Below are 15,613 nucleotides of genomic sequence, written 5' to 3'. Positions count from 1 at the left end.
GAATATCTAGCTACTATGGCAACATTCAAATTTTCAGTTTTTCACATAGTTTTTGAGGGTTAAAAATGGCCGATTTCGCAATTTTTCAATTTTTAATCGCTTATATGTCAAAAACTATCAACTTCAGAGAAAAGTCACAAAAGACCTTTTTGGTTTGGAATGATCCAAAAAACCTAAAAAAAATTTGTTCCATGCAAAAAAAAATAATTTTAGGAAAAAAACAAAAAAAAAACGTTTAAAAAATTTTTGACCACCTTTTGGTCCTGGCAACATGCAAATTTGTTAAAAGGAGTCCCTTTTGAGTAAGATTGTGCAAAAAATCCGAATTAGAATATTTTTCCTAGCGGACGCGCAGTGGCTTTCTGGACTATACGTAACTAACTAAAAACGAACAGCATGTAACATTGGATTGTATTTATAAAATATCTTGGTGAAAACTTTTATTTAGGTGAATGATGTAATGGTAATGAGTAGGGCTTACAATACCGAGCCAAAATCTCAATACCGGTATTTGGTATTTAAAATTTCAAATACCAAGATCCCGGTATTAAAACCGGTATTATGAATAAAAAATATAGACGTTACCTATATTTTTACTATCCTCAGTTGTTATATTGACTTGTTATTAAATAATATTATATGAAACCTATTAAATTTTGTTTTGAAATGAGTAGATGTTGTTTATAACATTACATAAAGCTTAGGAATAGATAGATACAAAAATGTGCAAATAGAAAAACTATATATTTGATTCTAGGATACGTTTTGCATATAATAGAATAGTACTTTTACTGATTAAATTTTCTATTTGTAAATTAATTTAACTTTAAAATATATTAATACAAAGATTAACTTACTGTGACAAATATTTTATATGGATTACTCTGTATTTAGACCGCTATAAATATTGTCAATTATTATTAATAATTCAGAAAATATGTGAGCCTAATTTATACACCACAATACACAAAAAAAAATGAAAAATAGATCTGAAAATGTAAAAACAATTCTGTTATTCTAACAATTCAAATAGATCTAGATCTCATTTTATGTATGTATTTGTATGGACGAGATTTAATAATTTGGTTGTAGAAGCTGATATGTATAACCCTTCGCCTTAAATTAACGACATTCACGCTTTTAGAAAGCGCTATACTTGACGTGTGTAATAAACGTGTTTAATAAATATTTTTTACAATGATATTGTTTGTTAATCTTCAAAAATAATTTCTTGTAATAGCAAAAAATATCTTAGACGAAAGTTTGTTGTGCATCAATTCACTTTTTATAAATTAAGCTAATACCGAAATACCGGTATTTTTATTATAAATACCGGTATTGAATACCGGACAAAAATCGTCAGGGATCCCGGTATTCGGGATCCCGGAATCCCGGTATTGTAAGCTCTAGTAATGAGTAGCAATAAGATTAATTCTAAGAATAAAAGTATAATTTTGATTGTAAAGGTATTAGTAATCAAAGTAGTAGTTATCAAAAAGATGGGAGTGATTGGTGTAAGTTAAAAGATAGAGAGAAGATGATTACTAATATAAGTGAGAGTAGACGAAGCAATAAAGCACTAAAATCGGCCTTACCTCCGAAAAAAAAGGACAAGACGGATCTTAATAATTCTTTTTGCATTCAATTCGTGAATGCACCAGGAAACTTTGTGAACCGGAGCCATGATATAATATTGAAAAACTGCATACAAAAAATGCATTCTTAAAATGCATCTCAAACAGACAATAAAAAAAATTCAGAACTCGTCAATTATCGGCGGAAATGAGTTCAATTTTGTTACTCGGAGGTTTTTGTGGTCGCTGAAAACGAATATGACGTCAAAAGTGATCTCCGGAGTACCTGTTGTCAAGGATATTTTGTTTTTGAGACCGTTCACATGCCAACGCGCGCTTTAATGGCTTAAAACGCGTGTTAGCATATGAACGGTCTCAAGTAAAATATATGTAGTTGTAATCGCATGTTAAATATCAAAACGGACGTTAACCGCTTGTCATGAGAACGGGGCCTAAAGCTAGAGAAGAATACGCAATAATAATAATGAGTGATTGAAACGCCAGAGTAGACAAAGATGATAATGGAGGAATGGGCTTATGAGAATGATCTAGATTGGGAAGACCTTTCGGAATCGACGAATAGGCGATACTTATTTATGGGAGACGAAAGATATGATAAAAGTTTAATAGACTCTATAATACATAGTAAAGATCTAACGAAGGTAATAAAAAAATTGAAACAGAAATGTATCATAACATACGCTAGTTTTAGCAGAATGTATAGTGAAAACAGAAAACAGCAAAAAAAGAATATAAAACAATATAGTACACTCACGATCATAAAATCCGGGTCACCTTAAAAATCACCGATATTTCATTTTTAACAAGCTCTACCGTAAATAATAATAACACAAATACAAACTAATACATGTTTCTGACAATTGTTGTCGGCTTAACGATTTCCTTTGTAAAAAAGAATTCCAAAATTGCCGATTTCGCGGAAAAGTGAAAACGTGTCAAAATGAACGGTATCTATAACTGTCAAACGCAGCGAACACCGTTTATTATTGCCGTCTTAATTGTTCATTAATGTCATTATTAGTGTTTATTATTGTTTATTTTTTGCCAAAAATGCCTTTGGCTGTTGTTGAAACGGCACGAATTGTTGCGCTTGTGGACGACGGTCACGCTCAACGGCAAGTCGCAAGAACTGTTGGTGTAAGCCTTTCTACGGTTCAACGAGTACTTCAACGATTTCAGGAGACGGGTTTGCTAACCAGAGCCAGAGCCTGGCTCTGGACCAAGGAGAAAGACCACGGCACGAGATGACCATTTCCTTGTGTTTCAAGCTTTACGAAACCGGACCTCAACTGCAGTTATGCATCGAAATCGTCTACAGGAAGTGCGAAATTGCAACGTTAGCGTTGCAACAGTCAGGAGAAGACTTCGCTCTTCTGGACTATCTTCTCGGGTAATGGCTACAGGACCGCCACTTCGCCAGGAGGATCGAGTTGCACGACTAGCTTTTTGTTTGGCAATAGGCGCATTGGGGAATTAACGATTGGAGCAGTGTTATTCTCAGATGAATCCCGTTTCTGCCTAACTGGATCCGATGGACGTGTAAGAATTTGGAGGAGAACCGGCGAATGATTTTCACAAGCTTGCATTGCTCCAAGAATGCCATTTGGTGGTGGCTCGGTTATGGCTTGGGGAGGTGTGGCTTCCGACTTCCGCACAGAGTTACCTTTTGTCGAAAATAGGTCCTTAACTGCACGAAGGTACATTACGGAGATGCTGTAGGAGCATGTTATGCCCGCTATAGTGGGGCTTGGAGAAGATGCCGTTTTTATGCAGGACAACGCGCGACCGCACGTTGCCAGGATCAGTATGCAATACTTGGACGAGGTTGGAATTACGAGGTTACCCTGGCCAGCTAGGTCTCCGCACGCGCACATAAATCCTATCGAACATATCTGGGACAATTTGAAAAAACGTATTCAAACCCATATATCTTCTCCTAACAACGCACAGGAGCTTAAGGATCTGTTAGTTAGAGAGTGGATTAACATACCACAACATCTAATCCGGAGTAAAATTGAGAGTATGCCCCATCGTCTGCAAGAGGTTATTAGAGCAAGGGAAGGCAATACACGATATTAGACATTGAAATTTCACTGATATTCTACCACGTTCTGTACTTTCCATTTTTTTTCGTTTGTCTGAATTATCAACAATTTTATTTTGTTATCTGCTGTTTCAATAAAAACAATAAAATACCGTTCTTTTTCAAACAAACATTAATGACAAATAAAAAATTCATTAGCTTAGCCTAAAAAATATTATTACTGTACCAGAGTCAAAAATGTTCAAGAAACTTGGAATTTTCAGGGTGACCCGGATTTTATGATCGCGAGTGTATAAACCCAACACTTTGTGAACCACTGCTCTAAGATAATGTATATAAAGAATAAAGGTGAAATGATGTAGAAATAGAAGTCAACAGTAGAAAAGTGTTCTGTAAAGAACATATATTTTTAATTCTACATTTTTATTCTAGTGTATAATCATAGTCGAATTTTATAGGTCTGGATCCCGCATAAGAAAAAAAAGTTGATTAATAGCAAGCTGAAAGTTTGTTAATAGCTTAACGGTGTCTAGTCGGACAAACTTTGATATATGGGAACACTGGAACAGGGGAAGTTTTAATGGTCTAACAAGTTAAAAATTTGGAACGGCAGACTACGAAAACGTCAGATGTATTTTGTCGGACAGAACTTCCAATTGATTTATTGCCCTTTCATTAAACTCTCATGCAAAAATCAGACTGGTGTTCACCAACTGGGCATCTTAATGAGTGGAACACGAAGAACATGTCAAATGACAGGAATCATGTTGGTTAGTAATAGCAGTCTGATTTTTGCATGAGAGTTTAATGAAAGGGTAACAAACCAATTGGAAGTTCTGTCGGACAAAATACATCTGACGTTTTCGTAGTCTGACGTTCCAAATTTTTAACCTATTCCACAACTTCCGCTGTTCCTGTGTTCCAATATATCAAAGTTTGTCCGACTAGACACCCTTAAGCTATTAACAAATTTTCAGCTTACTATTAATCAACTTTTTTTTGGTACGCGGGATCCAGACCTATTAACTTTTTCCGTGTAAGGAAACTCTTCCTCGTATGCAGCGAATATTTACCAGGTATACTTTTTCTTTTATTTTTGTTTAAAAATACATAATTTCATTGTATTTGGTAATTATGTAAAATTCCATTTTAGTCTCAGCTAAATGGCGTAAAATCTGAAAATCAAATATTACGCGGTGAAGGAGCTGCTGGCGGTTATAATACATCTAATCAAGTGCAGTTTAATCGATTGGCTCAAGAGTTACGGAATGCCGCCGGTTCAGCGGAGCATTCTCTAAGGTAAGTCTGTTCTTCTTGATTTAAGGGGCTGGCTATCCTAGTAGTGTAAAATACGATATAAGGTCGATTTGCACCGATCTGTTTAATGGATAAAAATTATTGGATATGTAATTTAGCATGTTAACAATTACAAAAAACAACGGTTGCCCGATCTAATCTGGTTCTAACTATAATTAATAATAATTAAAAAAATGACATTTTTTTTATAAATTCTAAAAAAAAATTCGACCCGGGCAGATATTATTTCAGATTTTTTAGGTCATTCTACACAAAAAAGATCTTTTGTAATTTTTCTTTTAAGCAATCGTTTTCTTCTTCTTCAAGTGCCATCTTCGTTCCGAAGGTTGGCGATCATCAGGGCTATACGTATTTTCGAAACTGCTGACCGAAACAATTCGTTGTTGCTACAGCTATACCATTCCCGTAGATTCATTAGCCAGCAGTTTCGTCTTCTTCCTATGTACCTTTTTCCTGCTATCTTCCCCTGCATAATTATTCGAAGCAGTTCATACCTTTCGCCTCTTGTAATGTGTCCCAAATATTGCAGTTTTCGTTTTTTGATCGTAAATATGACTTCCTTTTCTTTATTCATTCTTCTCAAAACCTCGACGTTTGTGACTCTCTCCGTCCATGATATTCTCAAGATTCTGCGATACATCCACAGTTCAAATGCCTCCAATTTTTTGATATCAATCTTTTTCAGCGTCCATGACTCCATTCCGTAGAACAGCACAGAACGTACGTAACATCTCATCAGGCGAAGTTTCATTTCAAGGCTCAAATCTCTTCCACAGAACCCTCTTTTCATTTTAGTGAATATGGATCTAGCTTTTTCTATACTTATTTTGATTTCTGCTGAGCTATCGTTATCTTCATTTACAAAAGTGCCTAAATATTTGTATTTGCTAACTCGATCGATAATTTCATTGTGTAAATATAGATTTTGGACATTTCGTGTTGATTTCGATATTACCATAAATTTAGTTTTCTTTATGTTCAAAGATAGTCCATATTCTTCGCTGCAGTCTGCTATCTTATTCACCAATGTCTGTAGCTCTTCAAGTGTTTCTGCGATCAGAACGGTGTCGTCTCCAAATCTCAGATTGTTTAATCTAACACCATTTATTTTAATACCTTTGGATTGCTCAGAGAGTGTTCTATTCATTACGTCTTCGGAATAGAGATTAAACAGGGTTGGTGACAGTATACACCCTTGTCTCACACCTCGCTTTATTTCAATTTCTTCAGTGGTATTATTCTCTACTCTCACTACTGCTTTCTGATTGTAGTACATATTTGCTATTAGTCGGATGTCTCGTTTATCTAAACTCTTTTCTGCCAGGAGTCTGATTAGATGATCATGCCGCACTTTATCAAAGGCCTTGTTATAATCTATGAAACACATGAATACATCTTGACTTATGTCAAGACATCTTTGAGACATAACGTTCAGTGCAAACAAAGCCTCTCTTGTTCCGAGTCCATTTCGGAATCCACACTGGGTATCATTGATGTCCATTTCCAGTTTTCTGTGTACTCTAGTGTGTATAATTTTCAGGAATATTTTCAGTACATGGCTCATCAAACTGATTGTACGGTAATCACTACATTGTTTGGCATTCATCTTTTTTGGTATAATAACAAAGGTGGATAAAAGCCATTCTTGTGGTATTTTTCCTGATGTATAAATGCTATTGAAAAGTTCAACTAAAATGTGGATCGAGTCTTCTTCTATCAGTTTAAGGATTTCCGTTGGTATTTCATCTGGACCTGGGGCTTTACCGTTTTTCATTCTTTTTAGTGCGTACATTACTTCCTCTTCCGTTATTTCTGGACCTTCGTCTCCTTGTATGTTACTTAGTTCAGATTGTTGTCTATGATCTGCAAAGAGTTCTTCAACATAGTTTTTCCATGTCTTCAACTGTTCTTTTAGTTCTGTTATGATGTTTCCGTTGATATTATACAGGGTATTTGGCTGCTTACGTTTTTGTGTTAATCGTTTTCTAGTTATCAACAATTTAAAATTGAAAAAATAACGAAATATGACTATTTTCAAAGCTCAAAAACATAAGTATAAAATATCATTTTTGAAAAACTCGTAACATAAAGTAAAACCACTTCTATGTACAAGGTATATTTAATAAAATTTTAAAATTCCCAATGGATTAAGTAAAATAGGTTCATTCAGAACGCTTTTGGACCCATCAGTCCATCATCAGTGAATTCGTGAATACTGATGATGGACTGACAGGTCCGAAAACGTTCTGAATGAACCTATTTTACTTAATCCATTGGGATTTTTAAAATTTTATTAAATATACCTTTTACATAGAAGTGGTTTTGTACATCTATACTTGTAAACTTGTAAAATGTAAGGAAGAAAAACTTTGGAAAAAAGTGTCTTTTCTTTTTCTTTGGAGAGTAGTCTTCCATAAAAATAAACATATTAGCAGTTACTAGGGACAATTGGAAGCCCTATGCTGTTGTTGATATAGTCTTTTTACTACAAAATCAAGATTACGTAGGTCAACATTTTTGACGTAAGAGAACTGTCAAAACATTAGAATGTGACTTTTCTTCATGACCACGTTTATGTCATTACTTGTCAGAGATATCTTTCTTTGTTTTTGTTTACTATAAAAATAATATCTGTAATTATTTATTCTAATTAATGATGTCAATTGATTTTCATTACTTGCCTAACTATATTAATTAACAATAATATTATCATAGTGTAGGTATAATCATTTTGAAACTAAATAAGTACTGCAAACGCTAAAATTCATAAGAAAACTTTCTGATCTTTAAATCTAATAATAATCATCTTATTTCTAATAAACCTAATCTAATAAATCTAAATTCTTTAACTTACTTCTCCAGATAATGGTCAAAATAAATAAAGATTTATAAAGAAGAAAAAAATAATCTATTAAAGAAGCATTTTGATGTTTCCCATGTTTCTCAATACAAACACAAACACAATAGTATAAGTACGTAACAATAATTACAATAGTTTTTAAATTAAGCTATATTTAATACCTATGTAGGTATTTATATATATTTTACTATACTAAAATCATATTTAGAAGAAAGGTACTACCGTGTCAAGCATGAAGCAGATACATCAAAAATCTACCCTATACGATCTGGAGTCCCTCAAGGTAGTGTTCTGGGTCCTATATTATATTTAATATTTACACACGACATACCAACAAACTAAAATGTAACGACTACAACATTCGCAGATGACACAGCTATGTTAGTCACAGATGAAAATCCCGCAACAGCTACCGAATCTCTTCAAAGGCATATTAGGAACATTGAAAAGTGGACAAAGAAATGGCGAATAAAGGTCAATGAATCAAAATCACAACATATCATATTTACAAAATGTCGTAAAATATCGCCTAATATAGAAATAAATAACAAAGCAATTCCACAAGCCGAAAGCGTTAAATACCTTGGTATGCACCTGGACAAAACTTTGACATGGAGAACACATATATGGAAAAAGCGCCAACAGTTAAATTTAAAATATCGTAAACATTATTGGATACTGGGCAGAACATCGAAGTTGTCTATACGTAACAAACTGTTGGTATACAATACAATACTCAAACCGGTCTGGACCTATGGGATCCAGCTATGGGGTACAGCAGCAAAATCCAACATATCCATAATGGAAAGATTACAATCCAAAGTGTTACGCTTTATAACAGACGCCCCATGGTTCGTGTCAAACAAAGACATTTATTGTGATCTAGAAGTACCTACGATCAGTGAAGTGATGGTTCAGTGCAGTGTTCGATACATAAAACGCCTAGAAAGCCATCCAAATGCCCTGGCAATAAACTTGCTTGATAATAGTCAACAAACTCACAGACTAAAACGTAAAAATCCACTGGACCTTATTTATAAATAAGTTTTATACCTCACCGTAATTGTATTCATATTTTAGATATATGTATTGTTTGTAAATGTAAAATGTATGTTTGTATGTAGCATATTATCGGAATGTCATGTTTGTTCCATACTAGAGGTCCAGTCATTGCACTGACCTCTCTAACGTCAATTATTTTTTATTTCAAACCCCAAAGACGCTTATTGTTAGAATTTTTATAACTAACAGATTGCTGAATAAACGTTTCAAAAAAAAATTTACTTAAAGGATCGTTTCATAAAATTTATATCATTAATAATAAAAAATGTTTTTGTTTATTTAATTAAAATAATTCTAAAATTCTCAATGTAATTGCGATTGCGTTTTTCTTATTATAATACCATGTTGACACTTTGAGAAATGTAAATTTTGAAGTTGATGTTTATTTACGTTAATTAACATTACCAATATTTCGGCGTATTATTAATACAAGAATAAAAAACCGCTAAACGCCGTAAAAATGAGTGGCGCATAAAATATTCCAGCTACAAAAGATCTGATATGAAAATTACGTGGCGCGAAAATGTATTTTCATTTTGATGCAAAACAAAATTCTAGTTTTATTTTAAAAGATTTTTCCATAATATTTGCTAAATTTGAAGTAAACGCGCCACAAAAGAGTAACTTTGATACAGTTTGAATTTTGAAACTCTTTTGTGGCGCGTTTACTTCAAATTTAGCAAATATTATGGAAAAATCTTTTAAAATAAAACTAGAATTTTGTTTTGCATCAAAATGAAAATACATTTTCGCGCCACGTAATTTTCATATCAGATCTTTTGTAGCTGGAATATTTTATGCGCCACTCATTTTTACGGCGTTTAGCGGTTTTTTATTCTTGTATCAGGAGTTTTTCAAAGTTATTTATAAATTTAATGTATGAAGTTGAATGCAATGTTCCCCTATTACACGTCAAGCTTTATAAATGGTCACCTTTGTTGCATTATATCCCAAATGATCTAGTTTCCATCGAATGTACACTACACTTTTTTCTATTCGAAATAGATTGAAACAAAAATATTGAGATGACCGGTAAATGAAGTCGGATTGCCTGTTGCCAGATCAAATTTAGCGTCGTAACCACTACAACTACATAAACCATTTCGGGAATAATCGTTAATTGGATTATACTTTTGTAGCTTAATAACTTCTAAACGGCTTAACCGATTTTGATCAGTAAACATGAGTTTGAAACGTATTGACCAGTAGTATCTGATGGATCTAAGGTCAAGTATGATAACTGAAGCTATTACAGGAATGATTGAGCTTGAGAAACCGTTTTTCCCACAGGAAATAGATTTTATCATACTTATGAAGCCTATAACCTAAAAATTCGAACTTTACCGGATATAAGGTATACACCGTTAGATTTTTCTTGAGTCCTTCTACAAACGCTAAGTTATTGGCGCCATTCCTAGGTTAAAATGTTGAGTAATTATCGAAAAACCAAAATTTTCAAAGTTTAGTTTTTCAGTTTTTCGGCTATACTGAGCCGTATGTATGTCTGATCCTGACTGCTTAGACACCACTTGAAAGCTTAAGTCAACTCTATTGATTTGATGTATTTGCGGTTCTCCTGCCTCTTCTTGATCCGAATATATATATATATACCCCCAAAAAATATGCCGTTTTGTACTTATGGTAAGTCCTATAGCTGGCTTATGGGTGGTCAAAAGTCACAAACTACACCGGTTCTAAATCGGCCCTGACCCCCTCTTCAAACACAGAGAAAAAATATCAAATCGGTTTAACTTTCAAACACACATACATACATATCCACAAACATTTTCCCCTTTTTAAATAAAAATTGAGTCACATTTCTAAGCTCTATAACTTTTGAACGGTATAACCGATTTTCAAAATTAGACATGCGTTGGAAAGGTAATGATCAGTACTGTTAGAAGCCGCAAAGGTCGAACTTAAATTTTCGAAGTTTTTGGGAGTTTTGGGGACCAGAACGAAAAACAGACCCTAAATAGGAGGGGCCGTAAAATCGACACCTTTGGACCAAAGTGGATGGTTGGCATATGAATGGGTGAGTCTTTTTCTGAACTTGAAGATGGGAGTTGGCACAATTTTCAATTCAGTCAGATTTAGAAAATTGAAAATTTCGTGTATATAATAGTGTCGCGTGTAGGGGGTGTATTTCTGCGCCACTGGCGAGAGCTGCCGTTCTCTGGTAATTTTTTCGATATAAAACTAACAGCTTCGATAACCACTAAATCGAAAACTATTAATTTTATCAAAAAAATGTATAGTGAACATTTTTTGCTTATAATTAATGTTTTTACCAGCATTTGCGGTCAAAATATAATAAAAAATTTCCACCCTCGAGATGAGGTGGCAACCACCCCATGGTAAAAGCGTCTTTCTGCATCATATAGATTTTGATCTTTAGACTATCCACTACTTATTGTCAAATTTTTAAGCAAATCTGTAAAAATTGCGAAGTGAAAAATTTCAGTTCCTGGACTAATTATATATTTGGAGCTCTATAAGCTCTGAACGGCTTACCTGATGTTAATCACTAGACATGAATTTGAAACGTATTGACAAGTAGTATCTGATGCATCCAATATCGATAACTGAACGTATTACAGGAATTATTGAGCTTGAAAAACCGTTTTTCCCATAAGAAATAGATTTGATCATACTTATGAAGCCTATAACTTAAAAATTCGAATTTTCCCAGATATGAGGTATACACCGTTAGACGCGTCCTGAGTCCTTCTACAAAGGCTTAGTTATTGGCGCAATTCGTAGGTTGAAATTTTGAGTAATTGTCGAAAAACCAAAATTTTCAAAGTTTAATTTTTCAGTTTTTTGGCTATGGTGTATGTCTCAGCTTGATCGCTTAGGCGCTATTTGAAAGCTTAACTCAACCCTATTGATTTGGTGTATTTGCGGTTTTCCTGTCTTTCCTTGAACCTAAGATATATACGCCCAAAAAATATGCTATTTTGTATCTACCTAGCCCTCTAGCTGGCTTAAGGGTAGTCAGAAGTCAAAAATGAGACCGGTTCTGAATCGGCCCTCACACCCTCTTGAAACACAGAAAAAAAAATTCAGATCGGGGTAACTTTTCCACACACATACATACATACATACATACATATCCACAAACATTTTCCATTTTTTTAATAAAAATTGAGTCATATTTCTGAGCTCGATAACTTTTGAATGGTATAACCGATTTTCAAAATTAAACATGCGTTGGAAAGGTAATTATCTGTGCTATCAGAAACCGCAAAGGTCGGGCATAAATTTTTAAAATTTTTGGGAGTTTTGGGGACGAGAACGAAAAAGAGGCTTTAAATGGGAAGGGCCGTAAAATCCACACCCTTGGACCAAAATTGATGTTTGACATATGAATGGACGAGTCTTTTCCTAAACTTTAAGATGGGATTTGGCCCAATTTTCGATTCAGTCAGGTTTAGAAAATCGAAAATTTCGTGTATATATAGTGTCGCATGTAGGGGTGTTGTGCGCCACTGGTGAGAACTGCCGTTCTCTGTGGATATTTCGGCAAGAAATGAAAACCGATTGACATCATTAATTAGAATAAAGAATTAGAGATAGTATTTGTACAGTAAACAAAAACAAAGACAATATCTGACAAGTAATGACATTAACGTGGCCATGATGAAAAGTCACATTCTAATGATTTGGCAATGCTCTGACATCAGAAATTTTGACCTACGTAATCTTGCTTTTGTAGTAAAACTACATAAAAATGTAAGGCCTATGTTAGGGCTTAATGGATGTAAAGAATTTAATCTTATTAAGCAAATATCAAATAGTAAAATAAAGATGGTGAAAATAAGTAAAAAAACTGAATTTATGAAAAATAGTGAAATATGCGAAGGGGTATTAACCCTTTACTACCCGTGATTCTAAGAGGCTTTTATTCTGGCATAAATTAAAGTATTTGACGTACATTTAATATGATAGTACAAAAACCTTATTTTTGAATTAAATTTCTATAGAAAGTAACTGAAAATGTAGCGTTACGTATCGTTTATACATAATGTAGCGTTTATAAATCCTGTGTTTGTGCCAAGTTCAATTTTTAATGTTAAAATTACAATTATTTTGATAAACTTTCAATAAATATGTATTACCAATTGTTAGCGAGTACGAAATATATTTTTTATTGCAATAAGTCCGAAATTGTTAAAAATGACACATGAAACATATTAATATAATCTTTTTCCATATTTTATGCATGCCAAAGTGCAATTTTACCACGCGAGAAATTTTTTAAATGCTTGTAGCTACCTGAAGAAATAAAAAAAACTTTAAAATTAACAGAACATCGATATAAAGATGCTACCGAACAAATAATATAGGTGCTCCTAGACCCGTTTAAACATTTTTTCATTTAGTTTGATGATATTCAAAGAGGAAATAACTTGGGGAAAAATAAAGACACTCAAAAATGCGTTACATGAATTTTTTGTTTCTTTAACCCCTTCGTGCCGGACCTCATTCGGCAAGTCGACTCCTGTATACGGATTCGAGCGCTTACCGAGCGGCTTCGCGCGGTCGGTTAAAATACAGTATCACACTACAACTAATTAAAGTTAATGTAATAATAACACTTATTTTAGAAATAAAACTATTTTTATTAAATTTATTATTCTACATAGTATGTGAGTTAAATTAAATTTTATCCATAAAAAAACCATTTTAAACAAAAATTATTAAAAAAGATAAACAAGATAATTCGTATGGAATTCCCCAGATTATTTTGTGCTCGATATCGTCCCAGTCTCCTAATCTGGGAAATTCCATCCGAATTATCTTGCAAGGGATAGTAAGGTAAGTTGTAAACAGCAGCACAGTAAATTCACCTCCCACACAATCTCATCAGTCAAACACCCAAGCAACCTTATCACCAATCAAATTAACTAAATCTAATCTCCCTCTGGACATCACTTTTGGGCGTGGTTTCCCCACTTTTAGATTTGAATAAGGTAATTCGGACAGAACAAAAATACCTGAAATATGATGAAGATGGTGGCACCGCCTTATGGCGAACCAAACTCATGATGCACCCGTGTGCATCACCGTACTGAGCGGACAGGCAAGCATGATGCACACGGGTGCATCACCGTACCGAAGGGGTTAAGGCTACGGCTCTACGGGCGAGAAATTGACGCTAGCAGTAGCCGTAAAACGAACTTAAGGTTCCACGGAACGGAATAGAAATAGCCGAACTGAACCGACTACGCACAAGTCCTGTAGTCGGTACAGTTCGGCTATTCCTATTCCGTTCCGCGGAACCTTAAGTTCGTTTTACGGCTACTGCTAGCGTCAATTTTTCGCCCGTGGAGCCGTAGCCTAAGTCAAGAAAACGAAAATTAGCGGCATTTTTGGAGAAATAATTGTTAACTGAACTCTAAAAAAAATTTTTTTAAGGGTTGAAACTTTCATGATCCTATCTTTTTATCGGAATAAAGTGAGAAAATAATTACAAGGCAAAAAAATATCGATTTATTTTGAACCATATCATAATATAAAACAGTTGTTAATATGGTTTATTTTTATGGCTTTTTCAGACAACTGCTTACTGGCGTAGACAACCTAAGAATAATGGCCGCTTCTTTAGAAAATATGCATCGAATAGAAGAAACCAGGGACCCCTTTTCAAATTTTGATGAAGACGCTGGACCTGCACTCTAACCTTTTATACCATAGTCTGTTTTTAAAGTAGTATTACTAAGTAATGTACATAAAAACAATTTTATTTATTGTTACATTGAGAAATTTTTGATACATGTGATTATATTAATTTATTAACTACTAGAATTATTGTGGGCGCTGTATATATTTATACATTTTTAAAATATCGCCTATAAAGATATCGGTTTTTCATATTGGGTATTTGTTTTAATTTTAACACGTATACTGCCATATTAGGTCCACGTTATTTTGTTTTCGTAAAGTTGCAGACATATTATTTCCCAAGCCATTGCATTTAGTTTGCTACAGTTGGTAGTTATTACACTACAGGGTGTAACAAAAACCCAGGTCATAAATTAAATCACACATTCTGGAACAAAAAATAGTTCGATTGAACCTATTTTACCTTACTACAAATGTGCACATAAAAAAAGTTATAGCGCTTTGAAGTTACAAAATGAAAATAGATTTTTTCCAATATATCGAAAACGATTATAGATTTTTTATTGAAAATGGACCTTTGGCATTCTGATGGCAGGAACATCTTAAAAAAACAATTATAGTGAAATTTGTGCACCCCATAAAAATTTTATGGGGGTTTCGATCCCTGAAACCCCCCAAACTTTTGTGTACGTTCCAGTTAAATTATTATTGTGATACCATTAGTTAAAAACTAGGTTTTTAAAACTTTTTTGCTTCTTAGTAATTTTTCGATAAGCCAGTTTTTATCGAGATATTTTGAGTATTTGTCGAATCCACCACATATTTGTATATATGGTTATTTACGATTATAGAGACCTGTAATAATCTGAAGATTTATTTATAATTTACATTTTTAGGTAATATTTTGAAAAATATTAAAAAAGAAGCCACATCTCGATACAAGGTCGCTTATCAAAAAATACTGAGAGGCAAAAAAGTTTTAAAAAAACTGTATTTAAGTAATGGTATCACAATAATAGTTTAATTGGAACGTACACAAACATTTGGGGAGTTTAAAGGAACAAAACCCGCATACAATTTTTATGTAAACATATTAAAAAAGAAGCC

General features: G+C 33.6%; 1 protein-coding gene across 3 annotated transcripts in view; it reads left to right on the top strand.

Annotated features, from left to right (window-relative positions):
* LOC126890079 (endosome-associated-trafficking regulator 1) overlaps positions 1 to 14,757 on the top strand; it is a 44,689-nt gene extending 29,932 nt beyond the window's left edge. For 2 of the 3 annotated variants that reach the window (XM_050658910.1, XM_050658909.1), the window contains 2 exons: positions 4,793 to 4,938; positions 14,440 to 14,757. In XM_050658910.1, coding sequence (XP_050514867.1) covers positions 4,793 to 4,938; positions 14,440 to 14,563 — 270 coding nt within the window. In that variant the 3' untranslated portion in view covers positions 14,564 to 14,757. The remainder of the gene's footprint in view (positions 1 to 4,792; positions 4,939 to 14,439) is intronic. The other variant, XM_050658911.1, reaches the window with a different exon arrangement.
* The last annotated feature ends 856 nt before the right edge of the window (positions 14,758 to 15,613 follow it).

The sequence above is a fragment of the Diabrotica virgifera genome, chromosome 8, assembly GCF_917563875.1.
Source record: "Diabrotica virgifera virgifera chromosome 8, PGI_DIABVI_V3a".
Classification (NCBI taxonomy): domain Eukaryota; kingdom Metazoa; phylum Arthropoda; class Insecta; order Coleoptera; family Chrysomelidae; genus Diabrotica; species Diabrotica virgifera.
Note: the sequence above shows the minus strand (reverse complement) of the source record. Positions and strands in the feature narration are given on the sequence as shown.